Raw genomic sequence first — 16,389 nt, forward strand, 5'->3', positions numbered from 1 at the left:
CTCCCCGAGCTCTGAAATTCATTTTTTAAATCACTTCCGCATTGCTATGTGGTAATGCCACAACAGATAAACATTTTTTATTTTTTTTAAATTAACACTTCGGCATTGCTATATAGTAATGCCAGAATGATATAGCATCCCCACCACTTTTTTTGGGGGGGGGGGGATTTCTGGTGTTTCAGACTCTATTTAATTCTGGATATATTTATGAGAGACTGGATACGGTAACTGGACCCCAAAGAGTGATTTTGTGTAAACAGGATGAGAGGCAGCCATAGCCATCATATATATTATACTGATAGAAGTGGCAATGTTGCCAAAAGCCAAGACAAGGAGGATATTGGGAAATATCACCCCTCCTCCCTGAACAATTAAAAAAAAACTTTTAGCTGGCAAGGCTGTCTCAAGATAGCTAACAACAAGTTTAAAATAACATGCAATATGCAACATTAAAACTACTCTAAAAATTAAAATAGCAACATTTGCTAGCTCTTTAATACTGAGTCTTAGCCAGCAGGGGGCCGACTTTGCTCAAGGGAGGGGGGGCTGGAGGATGTTAACGCGTCCTTGGTAAGAAAAGTGGGATAAGTAAGCAGAGCAGTAGGAATGGGGCAGGATTGTGGGCAGAGCAGTGAGGAAGGGTGTGTATATGCAAGCTGAGCAGCAGAGATAATGATAAGGAAGGGAAACCAGTTGTGGGCAGACAGGTATAGCAGTGGGGAGAGAGAATGTGATTCCTTTTCCCAGTTTGTTTAGCAGAACCCTGCAGGGTTTTATTCAACTGCAGGGCAGGCAAGCAAGTGAAGAGGGGAGGATTGGATCCCCCATGAATCTAGCAGGTTTACTATTTGCTTTCACATAATTCATTCCCTTTTTGATGTCAGTGATCCACTTGATCCTGTGTGAAACCTATAATCTCTCGGTTGATCGCTTTCCTCTCTGCTATTCTCACATTGCTCATTCTCGCTTGGAAAAGACTCATTTGCAGAACAGCATTGACTCTGTATGCTCCCTTTTGCTTATTTAGCCTGACATTTTCTTCACATCATCTTACTGATTCACTGTCTAAATCATTGCTTTTCTCCCACAAGGCACTTTGTTTCCCTTATGAAATGTGCCTTTTGTACATTTGGCATTTCTGCAAAACATCCCTTTTTTAATCCAAAGTTGTTCTCCCTACCCCAAGAATTTGTAATACTGTTTTGTGATTTCTCCTCAACAATATTTAATGCTGTTTTTACCCTTTGGCCCAGTCATGTTAGGAGTAAAATCACAATACTGGAATTCTTCCCTCACCCATAAGTTCATGACATCCATATGGTATCTTCCTATCTGTTGCATCTTGGGGTCCACATCACAACCTCAAACACTGTGGTTGCCATACAACTTCTCAAGGTTCTTAAGCTATATCAGTTTGACTAATTACTAGGGTAATGTGGCATGAGCCTCTTGTGGCGCAGAGTGGTAAGGCAGCAGAAATGTTGTCTGAAAGCTCTGCCCATGAGGTTGGGAGTTCAATCCCAGCAGCCGGCTCAAGGTTGACTCAGCCTTCCATCCTTCCGAGGTCGGTAAAATGAGTACCCAGCTTGCTGGGTGGTTAACGGTAATGACTGGGGAAGGCACTGGCAAACAACCCCGTATTGAGTCTGCCATGAAAACGCTAGAGGGCGTCACCCCAAGGGTCAGACATGACCTGGTGCTTGCACAGGGGATACCTTTACCTTTAGGGTAATGTGAGTTGAAAATTTGTCTTGGATCAGTGGTAGTTTATTTTCTTTAGAGGCTCTTAAGAAAAACAAATGATTCCTTGAATAATTTGTGAAAAAATATTTTCAAACAATATTCTCTAAGGTAGTAGTTCTTTACTGTCCCAATGAGATATTGAAGAAAATAATACAGGACATTGATATTGTGAATGAAGAGATTCCAAAAGTACAGGAGCTGAAAAAACATATATGTTGTATAGAAAATGATTTCACTTTAATGCACAAATGAAGACTGCTACCTGTATGCAGTTAACAAGCACACAGGCACCCTGATTTATACAGATAATTAATTGCAGAATCGTAGCCTGTGAATTTTAATAACTCTGTCTTTTATTTGTTTGAGAAGGCCACAGCATACTAATGACTCCAAGTTCAGCAGCCTTTTTTTCTAACAGAATGAGAGTGAAAACTGTACAATGATAACACAAAAAACAGCAGTAGGCTTCTTAATACATAAGCAAGAGCTCTCTGTGTTTATGATCCTGCCCGCAAGTATGAGTGCTTTGTTCCTGTGAAAAGCAAGAGTGGTCATGCATGTCTAATCATGCAGGATTACAGTGGACAGTAGTGAGCGCACACTGTGCTTGGTTTTATTCAGCTGGAAATGTCTTGTTTCTGGCTATGAAATCAAATAATATTTTAAACCTTTAAAATTCTTAAAAGAAAATGCAATGGTTTAGGTTTTAAGTGCCAAAGCAGCTTTGCGATGAAACCTGTTTGTTTTTCTAGTTCTCTGTTGTTTTTCCTATTGTTCTGTTGTTTTCATTTTTTAAAATGTGTAAGCCTAGTTTGATAAGGCTTCGTGCATTAGCTTCAATACCGTAGAACAATGCCTAACCCTCCTCCATTTTTCTAATGCTGCTGAATTGAAAATGCAGTAGATAAACATCTTCACCGTTTCCCTGGACAAAATGATGCATAACAGTGTTCTGATATTCCTATTCTCCTTCTCATTCCATAATTTTGTGCCTGTACTGTGTTGCTTCTAAGTCTCTCCTACCTAATGCTTCAGCCCAGTCTGTGATTGAGGTGATGTGTCTAGCCTCATTTGATGATACAGTGATGGGATATTGAAGCTTTTGCAGATTATAATCCTACGGTACCCAATGGGCTGATAATTGTTAGATATCTCTCACGTAAATTATCCTAATTTTAAGATGACCGTCAGAGGAGTCATAATCAAAAAGATTTGGGGAATGTATTTTAATGTCCTGAGTTCTCTCAATTGTTGGCAGAGTTTTGATATGAAAATGTGGAGCGCCAAGCTGCTTAGAATAGAATAGCTTCATTATGAAGAGAAACAAACTTTGTCTAGAAAGAGAGGAGAAAGAGACCAACTGTTCTCAAGGCAAGCAGAAAGGAAGTATACTCAAAAGAGCAGGAAGTCTCCCAATCAGGGCACAGGAGGAGATAATTTGAAAAATAGCAGGAAGTTCCTCTTCTAGCTATGCGAAATACACATCTCCTCCAGTGATCTTGAATCATGTACACTGCAGCTCTTGCGTATTCCAACATGGGAAACATCTGCTGGCTTAATCTGCACTATAAGTGTTTTGAATTCTCTGCAATGACTTTATTTTTTACTTGTGGAGCTAGACAGCTTCAGTGCTGTAAAATGTCTTCTAGTTTGTGATATGGGGTTTGGATCTTGAGCCGATATACAGAACAGATATTTCCTGTTTTGTTTTGTTTTTTTCATTATGGAACTGTAACAGTCTAATTTGTGTCATGATCTTTTGAGACTTATGTCACATATGGACATAAGCCTGACTACCAAATGTAGACTAGTTAGATCTATCATATTTCTAGTAGCCACTTATGGCTGTGAAAGTTGGATGATGAAAAAATCAGACAAGAGAAGAATTGATTCATTTGAACTCTGGTGTTGGAGAAGGCTTCTGTGGATTCTATGGACAGCAAAAGTCACAAACAGTGCATAAAGTCTGATATGTCACTGGTAGGCAAAATCATGAAGCTACCTCTCACTTTCTTTGGCCAGCAATCCAGCTCACTGAAGAAAGCAATTGTGCTAGGATTGGTCAGTGGAAAAAGAAAGCCAGACTGACAAGGAGCATGGTTGTTGGATGCCATCTGAATGGACTCCAGCCAGAACATTGCATGGCTGAGGGAGGCTGTGCGGGATCAGGGATCGTGGAGACAGCTGTGCCATGGGATCACCAAGAGTCAGAAATGACTGAATGGCTGACACCACCAACAACAACAGCAATGGGGGGTCCAGGCTGTTTTCTCAGCTCCTGCCCTCCTTTCCAGCCTACCTGAAGCAAAGTCACCGTAGTAGTAGTAAAGGTGGGGACAGAGAGTGAAAAGATGGGGAAGAGTGTGGGTGGTGATATCACTTCCAGTGATTTGTCACATAGGAGGCATGACATGGAGGTGTGGCCAGCTGACATCAATTCCGGGGTTCCTCGAAGCCTGAAAATTTATTTCAGGCTCCTCCACAATTAAAAGGTTGGAGAAGGGTGCTATAGAACCTTGACATGGCATAATTGTCATAGAACTGTAAAGAAAAAAAGACAGAGGTATCCCTTTAATAAAAATACATTAAACAAAATATAAAATTACTGAACAGCATAATGTATAAAAGTACAGAACAGTATAACATGGAAAAAATGTGCAATAAAACACCTTGATCCCACTGATTGAAAATAATAAATATATTCAAATTGTATCTATGATAGAAGAAAATAATGTCAATTATCTCTACTTTTCAGTATGTAAATACTATGGTACATAAAAGCAGCATACAAAGAGCCAGATTGGTGTAGAGGTGCATCTTTGTTTATAAACTGTGGATGGGTTGATTAATATCTCTGTAAGAAATGGGTGAGATTTAGTGATGTGCATTTGGCTAAACTAAGCCAAAAAATACCTGTAAAACCCCGTACTGGTATTTTTTGGGTATTTTTAAAGCTGATTTCTATAAGCTTGTTTAGAAGAAACAAACAAGGAAGGTAAAAGATAAGGAAAATATGACCAAATATTAGCCATACCATGTTGCACTGACCTCTGCTAATTTATATTCTACCATGTACACATTACTAACGTAGTTAATGTGACTGTCTCACAGATTACTAGAACAAAAGCTATATAGCAACCAAAACAGTCCTGTATGAAATAAGTGGTAGATAATTTAAACAAGCCAGCTAAAATAGGTTTTATCAAGTGACCAAATTGTTTTCAATCTGCTGTCTTGCCTTTAACACATTAATAGGAATATTAAAACATGGGGGTTTCTCAGGACACAGGCAGCCAAGAAATACCTTCTGAATGCAAGTATTGCTCTTAACTAAACACTGACCAAACCATTTATTTAGAAAGCCATCCTAAATGCACTGCCTGTATTGAGTTGTGCGCAGGTGGCCTGTAAGCAAAGGTAGAGAAGGAAACACGTACCATTTCAGGACAAATCCTCCACATAAAATGCAATGAAACCCACAATTTTATCAGAAATGATACTGTTGATCTATACCAGGGGTAGTCAAACTGCAGCCCATCAGATGTCCATGAACTATAATTCCCATGAGCCCCTGCCAGCAAATGCAAATGCTGGCAGGGGCTCATGGGAATTGTAGTCCATGGACATCTGGAAGGCCGCAGTTTGACTACCTCTGCTCTATACTTTTGAATGTAAGTTGTTCTAGCATAGTGTCAGCGATAAGCTATGCGGGATACTAAGCAGTGCTTTAAAAAACATAAAACTGCTATAAAGATTTCAATTTTATTGTTCCTGCTAGCATGCCATCTTTTCAGGTGACAGTTTTCCTGTCTTATGCCTAAAAAGTGTCAGAGCCAATAGATCAGAAAACAAATTACAATAGCACATTATTTGTCAAAGAGGCCATCTATATCATGTCCTACCAGAAAGATCCGAATTTAGGGATGGGATTGTGAAAGAGACAGAGAGGTTTTGAAGCAAGTCTCTTAAAGAAGTATGCCACCATTACAACTAATGATGGTCCTTGTAAAATCTTTATATGATCAACTGCGGTCCAAAATTCCAGACCTGTTTTCATAAAGAGACCTTCCCATTCAGTTCAGTGGAAAGCACAGAGAAACTGTGTGGTCCTCTCCATTGAAATGAATGGTGATGGTAAGAAAGCAGCATACATTCAAGATGAAACCCTCTTGTCAGGAAGGAATTAATGTTTCAAGAAAGGGCCATGTGACAAATGTCTTTCAAATGAGAATATCTCAGCTTGATAATAACCATAACGTCCATGAGAGTTTCCTGTGCCCCTTGCACATTTTCAATTCATGTCAGAATTAGAACCTTTTATGTTCTTCTTTTATGTGCATCTGCAAGTGATTCAGTCATAGTTGCCATTTGTAGAGAGTATCCTACTTACAGTAGTCCTTCCTTGCAGTTCTTAATCAACAGGAATTTTAAATCAATGAAGAAAGAAGAGCCTTCCTCTGGGTGCAAAACAATAGAAATTGTGTCTCATGGGAAGGAGGGTGGGAGAAGCAAAAGCAATTACAAAATATTAAAATATGTACAAGCACACTGTAAATCATTCCTCCTTTGCCGCCTGAAGGCCATTCAGTTCATCACTTTCAGCTGCAACGTTTAAAGGCAGCTTTTTTCCAGTATTTACTTTATTCTGCAGCACTGGGGGGTTGGGGGTGGAGAAGAGGTTTGTGTTTGTTTTTTAACTTCTTCAAGAACTGCAGAGTCAGCAGCCTCCCTGTTTTGAATGTTGAACACACGGCTCCACAAATAAGTTATACAGCATATTGATATTAAAAGTACCCGACAGATTCTTCATCTGCTAAGAAACGAGAGTTTCTCAAGCTCTTCCTCTCACAGCATTTTCTAAACTCAGTCAGCATGACCAGGAGGAATAATGGTTGCACTCTACAACATCTCTGGAAGCACTGATTTTATAGGTGTAGCTCATTGATCAATAAAGAGGTCACTTCATCTATAGAACTTCAGAGCCCATGAATTGTCTGAGCAGTGTGGTTGTCACACAAAAACATTTCACAGAAGATTTTGTACGGGAAGAAGAAGCAGAAGAAGAGTTGGTTCTTATATGCCACTTTTCTCTACTCGGAGGAGTCTCCAATCCCCTTCTCTTTCCTCCCCCCACAACAGACTCCCTGTGAGGTAAGTGAGGCTGAGAGAGCCCTGATATTACTGCTCAGTCAGAACAGCTTTATGAGTGCCTTGGTGAGCCCAAGGTCACCCAGCTGGCTTTATGTGGGGGAGAGGGGAATCAAACACGGCTCCCCAGATTAGAAGTCTGCACTTGTAACCACTACACCAAGCTGGCTCTCAGGGAAGGCAGGGAATTCAGTTATTTTCTATACCAACCTTTCCTGCCTCAAAGGAAAGACAAGGCTGACATAGGAAGTAAAAATCTCTTATCCCATGTGATTAATCTAGTTCAAACATTGTGAGAGGAGAATAGCATTAATGATACAGAAATACGATCCATGATGCAAGAATAGACTCCAAACAAAAGAACGGTGGTGGTGGAATATGCAAGTTCTGAAGTGCATGAGGGGACGGAATATGAAGAATATTCTACAGCAGTCATCAGAGGAAACAGTTAGAACAGGAACTTCCTGAAGTTTTGCAAATAATTTCCTTCCAGTGTCCTGGTTGGCTCATTTGGAGATTTCCTGTTCTTTTGAGCATACTTTTTCCTTGCTTGCTTCCAGAACAGACTGAATCAATGTAAAACTGAACAGTTAGATAGTTAAGTCTCTCTTCTCATTCTATACAAAGGTTGTTTCTCTTCTTAACACAACTATTTTATTATTTTAAGCAGCTTTTGTCTGAGCAGTATCTGAACTTTTGTCTTATTATTTTAAGCAACTTTATTATTTTAAGCAATTTATTGTTTTAAGCAACTTGAGGCTTAGCTCCTTTTCCATATTTGAACTCTGTCAACTCCCCATACACATTCAGTCATTGTTTGTTTGCCTCATATGGTCTCTGGCTATTCTGCTGATGGGCTGGCTGCAGTCAATCAAGTTCACCACTTCTGGATTTCTGCTGTGTATGCTTGGAGCCAACTAGTAGTGTTACCACTGGTACTTAAGATGACTTGCAATTACCCTTACTTTCTCTGGCAGTTAGGGCAGAAGCCACAAAGCTGGTCCAGGTGATCTGGTTACCTTTCTACCATATTAGCAGACCTGTGCTGGATTGCACAGGATCAGGTATGTAAATGTCAGTATCAAGAAGAAGAATTAACCTATAACATGAGGCATTGAATTAATATTCATGGGTTTCAAGAACAAGAGAACCAATACTAGTATGAAATTGATTTCTACAATGTTCGGCTGACTCTGTAATTCTGACTCTGAGCTACTACAGCTCAGACCAATCTTTGTGGTACTGTCACAGCTAAAAGGTTATCTATACTCAGATCTTGCCCATCATGAGCAAAGATCTGTTCCAGTGTCTAAGTTTGGTTATGTTCTCTGTATGCTTAGAGGGTCTGTAACTCTGAGGGTTTTTTTGTCCAAGGCATTTTAAACAGACACAAGTGATCAAAGAGGTATGCACTGGCTCTGATTTAACCCACTTTCTTGTGAATTCAGATGTGCTCTTTTATCCTTGCAGGCCAACATAAGATCAAATTCATTCCTGAGATGGTGGGGCCCATGTTGGAAATGACACTGATCCCTGAAACCGAACTTAGAAAAGCTACTATTCCAATCTTCTTTGATATGATGCAGTGTGAATTTCATTCTACCAGGAGCTTCCAGATGGTAAGAATAATTTAATCACAAAGAATAAGTACAGTTTCCACACTTTTCTTGTTGAAAGCAAAACCTTATGATTAATGTTTTTGGTACCAATCAGCTTTGCACAATTTGTGACCCACATGGTAGCCCAATGGGAACTATATACCCCCACACATATGCACACACACTCCTCAATTGTGGAGAAAGGAGACGAATCACTGGAGAACTGTCCCCCAGGTCCCTGCATTGACGAGGCAGTGAATAAGAAGCTTATGATCTACCATGTCAAACGCTACTGTGAGATCGAGTAACCGAGCAACACTGGCCTGTCTCGGTCCAGCTGTCTCCAGAGATCATCCTTCAGAGTGACCAGGGCCATCTCCACTCCATGCATGGCCAAGTTAGAAGCCAGATTGGAATGAATCCAAGGCTGCTGTCTCATCCAGGAATGCCAGACGTTGCTCATGGCAAGCAGTTATGAACTAATCTAATTATTTGAAACTATCACTACACTTTGCAATAATGAATCCCATCCAATGAAAATGTCTTTTGTGAAGAATTACTTTCTTTTTGACTTTCTTAAACCTGCTTCTCAGCACTAAGTGGTAATTTGAGAAAAGTTTCCTTAAGTAATAGCAGCTGTCTATCAGCTATATCTAACATCCACTTGTTTATCCGTCTTGTGTCATATAAAGTAAATGTGGCCTGTTTCTAGAGGCCAAAAGAATAGGGGAGGGGAAATCATACAGGCAGTAAAATAAGCAAGTGAATAATACACATGATTGTTAACACCACACTACTGATGCAAATAAAGCACCCATGTTCTTTTCTGTTATGAAAAGCAGGTAATTTAGTTGGGGCTGCCAGGAAAAAGGAACAAAGAATCTTTTTTATTGAATTCTTGAGGCTGACAGTAAATTGTAATATCAATGAGGCAACGGTGTCTCTTATCTAGTTGTCAGTGAGCGTTTTAGCTTTTGTTTTCCCCAGAATCTGAAAATTAATAATTGCTGCTTACAATGCAGAACATGGTTCCCATAAGCACTATAAAAAAATTAGAAGCCCTAATTAACTGAATACTCAAATCTCAAGTCATGTTGGGTGGCATGTGGATACTGGTGTGCAAAAGTGTGCTGAAGAGCAAGAAACTTTGACTTCTTTGGGGAGGTGCAAGCCTGCTGGAACAGAAGGATCATGTAAATCTGTCTTTTAACAGTATGTAACACTCCACTGACCTCAGTAAAAGTCTGGCACAATTAATGGACGTTGATGAATGTGATAGACTTAAAGGATTAGAGATGTTAACATCATACCTTCCTCTGAAGAGGTGTTAACATGAATTTCTAATAAGGCTCTCAGCTCAGTGTCTTCCTTCAAAGGGAAGGATAAGTATAGCTGTACCATGTGGACTGTGACAAATGCACTGCTCTGTTATAATTGTGATTATTGAGTGACACACAACAACAATACCATTCATATGCTATTGAATAGCTTCTGATTGGGATGTTTCATTTGGAAAATGAATTGAAAAACATTGGCAAAGAGAAATATTTTTACACCCTACTAGATTTCCAGCTATCAAAGGCAAGGTTGTTTGTGTGCATCCCGTTGCATCAAAACATAAGGATTTTTTTAAAGTCATGCTGCAGTAATGTCTAACCATAACGGAGCCAATTACAGCCCTGCCACTAGCAACAAGATGTAGAAAAGGAAAGCAAATTGTAGGACAGCTGTCACATACCTATTTATTATTTTTATTTTGCAGCTGAGTTTTACTTAATGTTCTGGCACGCTATTTTACATATTTAGAGCTATCCTAGTGGTTATAATGCAATCCATCTTTATACTCTTCAAAAAAAATCAAGAAACCAAGGTGGTACAGCCAAGGGGAAAGAAAAATCAACTCTTACTACTCAGCCCAGGTGTGTCATATGCTAAGGCACAGGAAATATATTTGTGTGGGATAAAAAAATGGCTTTTAAAATTCACTTCATAATAAGAATTATTTTGGTGAGTTCACAGAGGGCAGGCACAGCTCAGTTTTTCATTGCCTTGCTTTTGGCAATTGTGTTGTTCAAAGAAGAGTCCCCTGTAGCTGTTTCAGCAGTTGAAAGGCGTGGGGGGGGGGGCTGGCTTTGCTTTATCCTGTTGCACTGTAATCCCAATCAGGACTAGTTCTCCCAGCATTTTTAAACCACCCATGTTAGGCTTTAAAATGGCAGCAACATCCCCATAAAGGTAAAGGTAAAGGTATCCCCTGTGCAAGCACCAAGTCATGTCTGACCCTTGGGGTGACACCCTCTAGCGTTTTCATGGCACACTCAGTACGGGGTGGTTTGCCAGTGCCTTCCGCAGTCATTACCGTTTACCCCCCAGCAAGCTGGGTACTCATTTTACCGACCTCGGAAGGATGGAAGGCTGAGTCAACCTTGAGCCGGCTGCTGGGATTGAACTCCCAGCCTCATGGGCAAAGCTTTCAGACAACATTTCTGCTGCCTTACCACTCTGCGCCACAAGAGGGTCTTAACATCCCCATAGTAGATAAGAAGATACGGTCACATTTACTTTGGCCCTCAATTGATTTATTTGTCAAGGCCAATCCATTCCTGAATGTTAAAAAACGTTCTTCCTCAGGCAAAGAAGTTTAAAATATATAAGTAATGTAAAAAATTCAGCACACATTAATGTTGCAGTAGTTGTGCATGTGATGTATACATTTTTCATCCCACTATAGTATACTTCCATCATAAGAATATTGCACGTTATGGATAATCCCAGGGGTATGTTCATTCCTAATGTGTTTTCTGTGCCTGATGTATTTCCATAGAAGCACACTGGATTTTTATACTTATGAGTGGCAAGCACTGTGATTATTATTACTATTTTAGTTTTGGTGGGTATATGTTCTCCTGCTGGCAAAATTTGCTTTTTTTTTTTTTACCCAAGCAGCAAGAAAAACACCAAGCCTATCCTTCCTCATTTCAGTTATGCCCCATTATGTGGCCAATGCTTTTGTTTTCTCCTTCTGTTCACTTGCTGTTCCTTTGACAGTTCAGTCTTTTCTTGTGCTGAATATCTAGTGCCATGTTAAATGAGAGGAACTCCTATGCACCACAGGAATCTGTCCTATGCCCTTGCTTCTTACCTGTGCAATGCATATAACGTAGTTGTTATAAAAAGAGGTCTAGCTGTGCACAGGAAGGCAATGGCAAATCACCTCTGCTCATCTCTTGCCTTAAAAACCCCTTGAGCCGGAACTTCACCGGGCTGTCATGAGTCTGTTTGACTTGACAGCAAACTTTACCTTTAGCAAGATTATTGTATGGTTTGAATGCAGCTAAGGATATACTTTCAGATAAAGACCCTGAGACTTCACTGATTCAACCTAACTGGATTGTAATTAATATTATATTAATTATTAAATATTATATATATATTCTGTACAACTGCTCACTTGTCACCAAACCTTTGGATATTTCTATTTATCATTGCCTGTCTGCTTAGATTGTGAGGCCTTTTCGGCAGAGATTGTCTTTCATCTTTACATACAAGGGAAAAGAATGTGGAAATAAAAGGGATAAATATACCCCCTTAAAAAGCTGAGCACAGTTTCTGCAAAACTGAACAGAATTTTGATGGTGTTTTTCTTCCATCAAATGATTTTTTTTAAAGGGAGAAAAGTGGCTTGGACAGCAGCAAGAAGGGGAAGCTCAATGGTTATGGAACCGTCCAAGTATGTAGAGAAGCAAGTAGGCCCCTGACAAGGTTATAGTCATTAGGAAGGAGAAGAACAATGGGTAAAAAAGATATTGTGTACAACAAAGAAGAGAACAAAATAGGTGGAGTAATAACAAGGGTGGAAAAGAACGAAAAAACTGGCATCTCCAGATGTGATGTCGTTGTTTTCTTGGCTCACCCATCTTTTTAGGGAAGGCTGGCAGCCATCTGGCGGAATGTCGCTAAAGCTGGTGTTTGTAAATACTGTCTGGCAGGAGGAGGTCCATGGATGAGGCAACTGTTGATAATAAACTCAGAATAACATGTTGGGAACAAAACACACTGTTAATTGGCCACCTGAGTTCTTGAACAAATCACATTGAATACAGCAGCAGTATTACCTAAGATCTGTAGTTTGTGAGGGGTGGAGTCTTACTCTGTAAGAGACAGATCCCCATTTTATGCCTCTGTTTCTATGATCATGATGCCTTCATGTCATGCAGCCAAGTAGGATATTCACAGGGCAGTGTATGTAATGGTTTCTTTGAGTTTGTTTGCATAAACAAAAGCTTTCTAAATTAATAATAGTGCTAGTCCAGCTTTCACCATAACTAGTTGATGTTAATTAACTTCCTAAAAACTGCTTGAGATTCTTAAGAGCTGTTGCCAAGAAAGCTCAGAATTAATAAGCAGCGACCTTTTCTGCACCCGGAATCTGGTCCGTCCCAGTGCTCGTCTGGACACAGGGCTAACTTCCGCTTCCCAGGCCTGGCGCAACACAGGCCCTCATTTGCCCCACAGCAGGAGAATTTGGCATTTCCTCGTTGTGGGGCAAATTAAGGCCTGGACTGGCTCCGACATCTTCAAGATGTGGAAATTAGCCCATGACTGGACGAAAGATGGACCCGGACCAGATTCCTGGTGCAAAAAAAGTAATTGTATGTATGTATATGGGGGGAAAAGAGCCTCTTGTGGCGCAGAGTGGTAAGGCAGCAGACATGCAGTCTGAAGCTCTGCCCATGAGGCTGGGAATTCAATCCCAGCAGCCGGCTCAAGGTTGACTCAGCCTTCCATCCTTCCAAGGTCGGTAAAATGAGTATCTAGCTTACTTGCTGGGAGGGTAAACGGTAATGACTGGGGAAGGCACTGGCAAACCACCCCGTATTGAGTCTGCCGTGAAAACGCTAGAGGGCGTCACCCCAAGGGTCAGACATGACCCAGTGCTTGCACAGGGAATACCTTTACCTTTACCTTTATATGGAGGGAAGCTTGTCTCCTAACCTCCTCTGCCATCTTCTTTTCCAAAACTATTCCTGATGGATTTCTTGGTGATCTCCTAGTTTTACAGCTGATCTGCAGACTACAGAGAGAGATCCCCTGGAGAAAATGAGTGTATAAGTGTATATAGAGGGTGACCTCTAAGGTATTTGGACCCACTGAGGTCCCTCCCCTCTCCAAATTCTACTGTCCCAGGCTCCAACCCCCCCCCCTCCCCCCCAGATCTTCAGGAATTTTCCAACCTCAAATTGGCAAGCCTAATTCCTGGCAGAGAAGTGAGTGGTGAAGGGGAGTAGCAGGAGACAACTAACCTTTAAAGCCTGGATCCTCTTGGATTCTGCTCAGTCGTATCCATTGCAGCCAAACAAACTAGGCCCTACTGTCTCTCTCTGCTTACAAACTCAGTTCTCACGATTCCCAGTAGCAATAAATACTTCTTAGCATGCTCAGAAGTATCCAAGAATATCTTGGCCTTACAGAAGAGGCCATGCCACTGCTGAAATCCTCCCTGTTCACCTTCTCTGGTGCTGCTGCCTTTGTCACAGTACATTTTGCCAAGTGTGAGACTATCAAGGTGCAGAGTGCTGGCACCAAGACAAACTATTATAAGCTGGGTCCAAATTTCAGAAAGATTTGGGCTCAGTTTTATAATGGGTCATTTCCCAAACTGGAGGTATTTGTTCATTTGTTTGAGGGAGAATCCAAATTTGGATAACCATTAGCAGATGATAAAAAGCCTTTACATCATCATTATTAGTTAGCTAATTTAACTTTGAGCTCACAGCTATTCTTTCTCTTCTATACCAAGCAGGCAAAGAAATCATGTTAAAAGAGCATCTGGCAAAATGGCGCCCTGTCATAGAATCCTTTGCTGTTTTCTCCATTTGGAAATAGCAACCTCTGATCAGTCTCGCATGCAGTAACAAAAATCAGTCCGTGCTGACAGTTCAGATTTCCCATTAGAACCACATATCTACCTTACTGGATCAGAACCATGAGCAGTTAATATCTGTGTTTTAAGAAGGCACCATGTTTACTTCCTTTGGTGTTGCAAATGAAACCAACATGACTGCAGCATACTTAAGCAGAACTCGATGTCGTTTGCATTTAGTTTTCACATGACTGACAGATTTGAGTGTCATCAGACTGTCAGGCGTCTTTTATAACAAATAAATCCCATCTCCATATACTGTATAAATAGATAATCAGCCAGAGAAATTTTTTTCAGTATGTGTCACAGGCGGCAGTCTTGGGTTTTGTATCTCATTAAAGGAGCTGTGAAGATTTGTGGCTTTCTTGTTTACAATATTCCTTTTAAATTACCACTTGGCATGCCCTTGCACTACAGGATGCACCTCTCAGCTTGCACTGCAAGGGGTGGCTTGGATTATTCCTCCTCCTCCTCTGACTTTAATTTCTTTTCTACGACCAGCATATATATTATACTTAAGAATTGCATTGCCTCATTGAGGGCACAGAAGGCCAAATAACAATATTTTTTGAAGTTGCATTTTAATTTGTTTTTATGCCTTTTTCACTTTGTAGTCTCTTTCCAGAGTTAACTTTTTAAAACAGCAAAAGCATAAATTATTGTATGGTGCACACAAAGGTCATAAGCAAGTGCACAATCATTTGGTAGCCCGTGGCAGCCTTTATATTTGCAAAGAAAAATGTCAGTTGATGTTGATATCATCTGGTTGAAAAGTTATAAAGCTCGGAGCCCTTTAGGTAGGCATATAGTCCATAGCTCCTGTTCCCTTACCACTTTGCCACCACCATAATGCTAGTCTTTTCATCCATCACCTATATTCTTCTGCCTACTGATTTCAGATTTTTTGGAAATTCAGTGGGACCTTTTCCACACCAGGAATCTGACCCGCCTTCTAGCTTGTCCAGTGGCAGGGCAAATTCCTAGTTTCACTGGACATTGATGCCGAGCCAGGACAGTCCCAGGTGTGGTCCTACTCATGCCCTCCATTACCCATGGCAAGGGAACATAGGTACATTTGTGTTCTCTTTTTTGTCCCTTAGGGCAATGGGGCCTATGACAGGGCAGGCCCATGCGGCAGGGAGAGTCAGGCCATCCAGGAAGGGACAGCATCCTGGAAGAGACAAAAGTACTTCAGGTGGTTCTGTGGCAGAACCGCCTGGGGCATTTTTTTCCCATTTAGAAACATAATATTGAGTCACCATGTGGAATTGCTGGAACGATGACTCTAGTATTGTGCAGTTGATCACAAATGACATGTGAATACAGTCTATTGTGAGGATTATGGCTTGCTATGGCTAGGCACAAAACTGAATGCTTCCAGTGAAGCTAAGGAGGCCATGTACCATGTTTTGACTTTTTCTTTCTTTTGTTAGTATGTCATCCATCCTCCATTTCACTTACCAATTGGGTGAATTTTGGCTTTTGGAAGTGTTTCTGGACTCCAAAGATTTAATTCTCATCAAGAAATGACAAGCAGGTTATTAAAAGAAAATAGTCTTCCATGGTGGATTGCCTGTGCTTCAGAGTAGAGTGTAGCTAGAATATATACTAAAGTTAAATCTTTTTTGTAAGTGTTCTCTGGTGTGTAGTTGCTGAAATGTATGTTTTATTATCATGTATTTATTGTCCCACATAGTAAGAGTGCATATGTTTGCCGTATAATTTCATTGCTTGTACTATCTGTAGCACTGCATTTGTAAATTGTTGATTGTGTTGCCATCCCTTTATACCACACTGGTGCTATAAAAGAAGCTTTCACATCTTTTCAGCTTTGACTGCATGCTCAGGAAGAGGCCCTTTTGCATTGCCAAACTACTTTTAAGGAACGTCGCTTTAAGTGATTAATGGCTCTAATGTATATACTGTCTCAGTGACAAGCCCCAAATGTCTAATAATTTTGAATCATGTACATCAGAC

General features: G+C 40.5%; 1 protein-coding gene across 2 annotated transcripts in view; it reads left to right on the forward strand.

The window, feature by feature from the left end:
- DOCK1 (dedicator of cytokinesis 1) overlaps nt 1-16,389 on the forward strand; it is a 474,081-nt gene that overhangs the window by 351,442 nt on the left and 106,250 nt on the right. For both annotated transcript variants that reach the window (XM_077350091.1, XM_077350092.1), the window contains exon 33: nt 8,362-8,510. In XM_077350091.1, the coding sequence (XP_077206206.1) occupies nt 8,362-8,510 (149 nt within the window). The remainder of the gene's footprint in view (nt 1-8,361; nt 8,511-16,389) is intronic.

This window comes from Paroedura picta, chromosome 8 (assembly GCF_049243985.1).
Source record: "Paroedura picta isolate Pp20150507F chromosome 8, Ppicta_v3.0, whole genome shotgun sequence".
Taxonomy (NCBI): Eukaryota; Metazoa; Chordata; class Lepidosauria; order Squamata; family Gekkonidae; genus Paroedura; species Paroedura picta.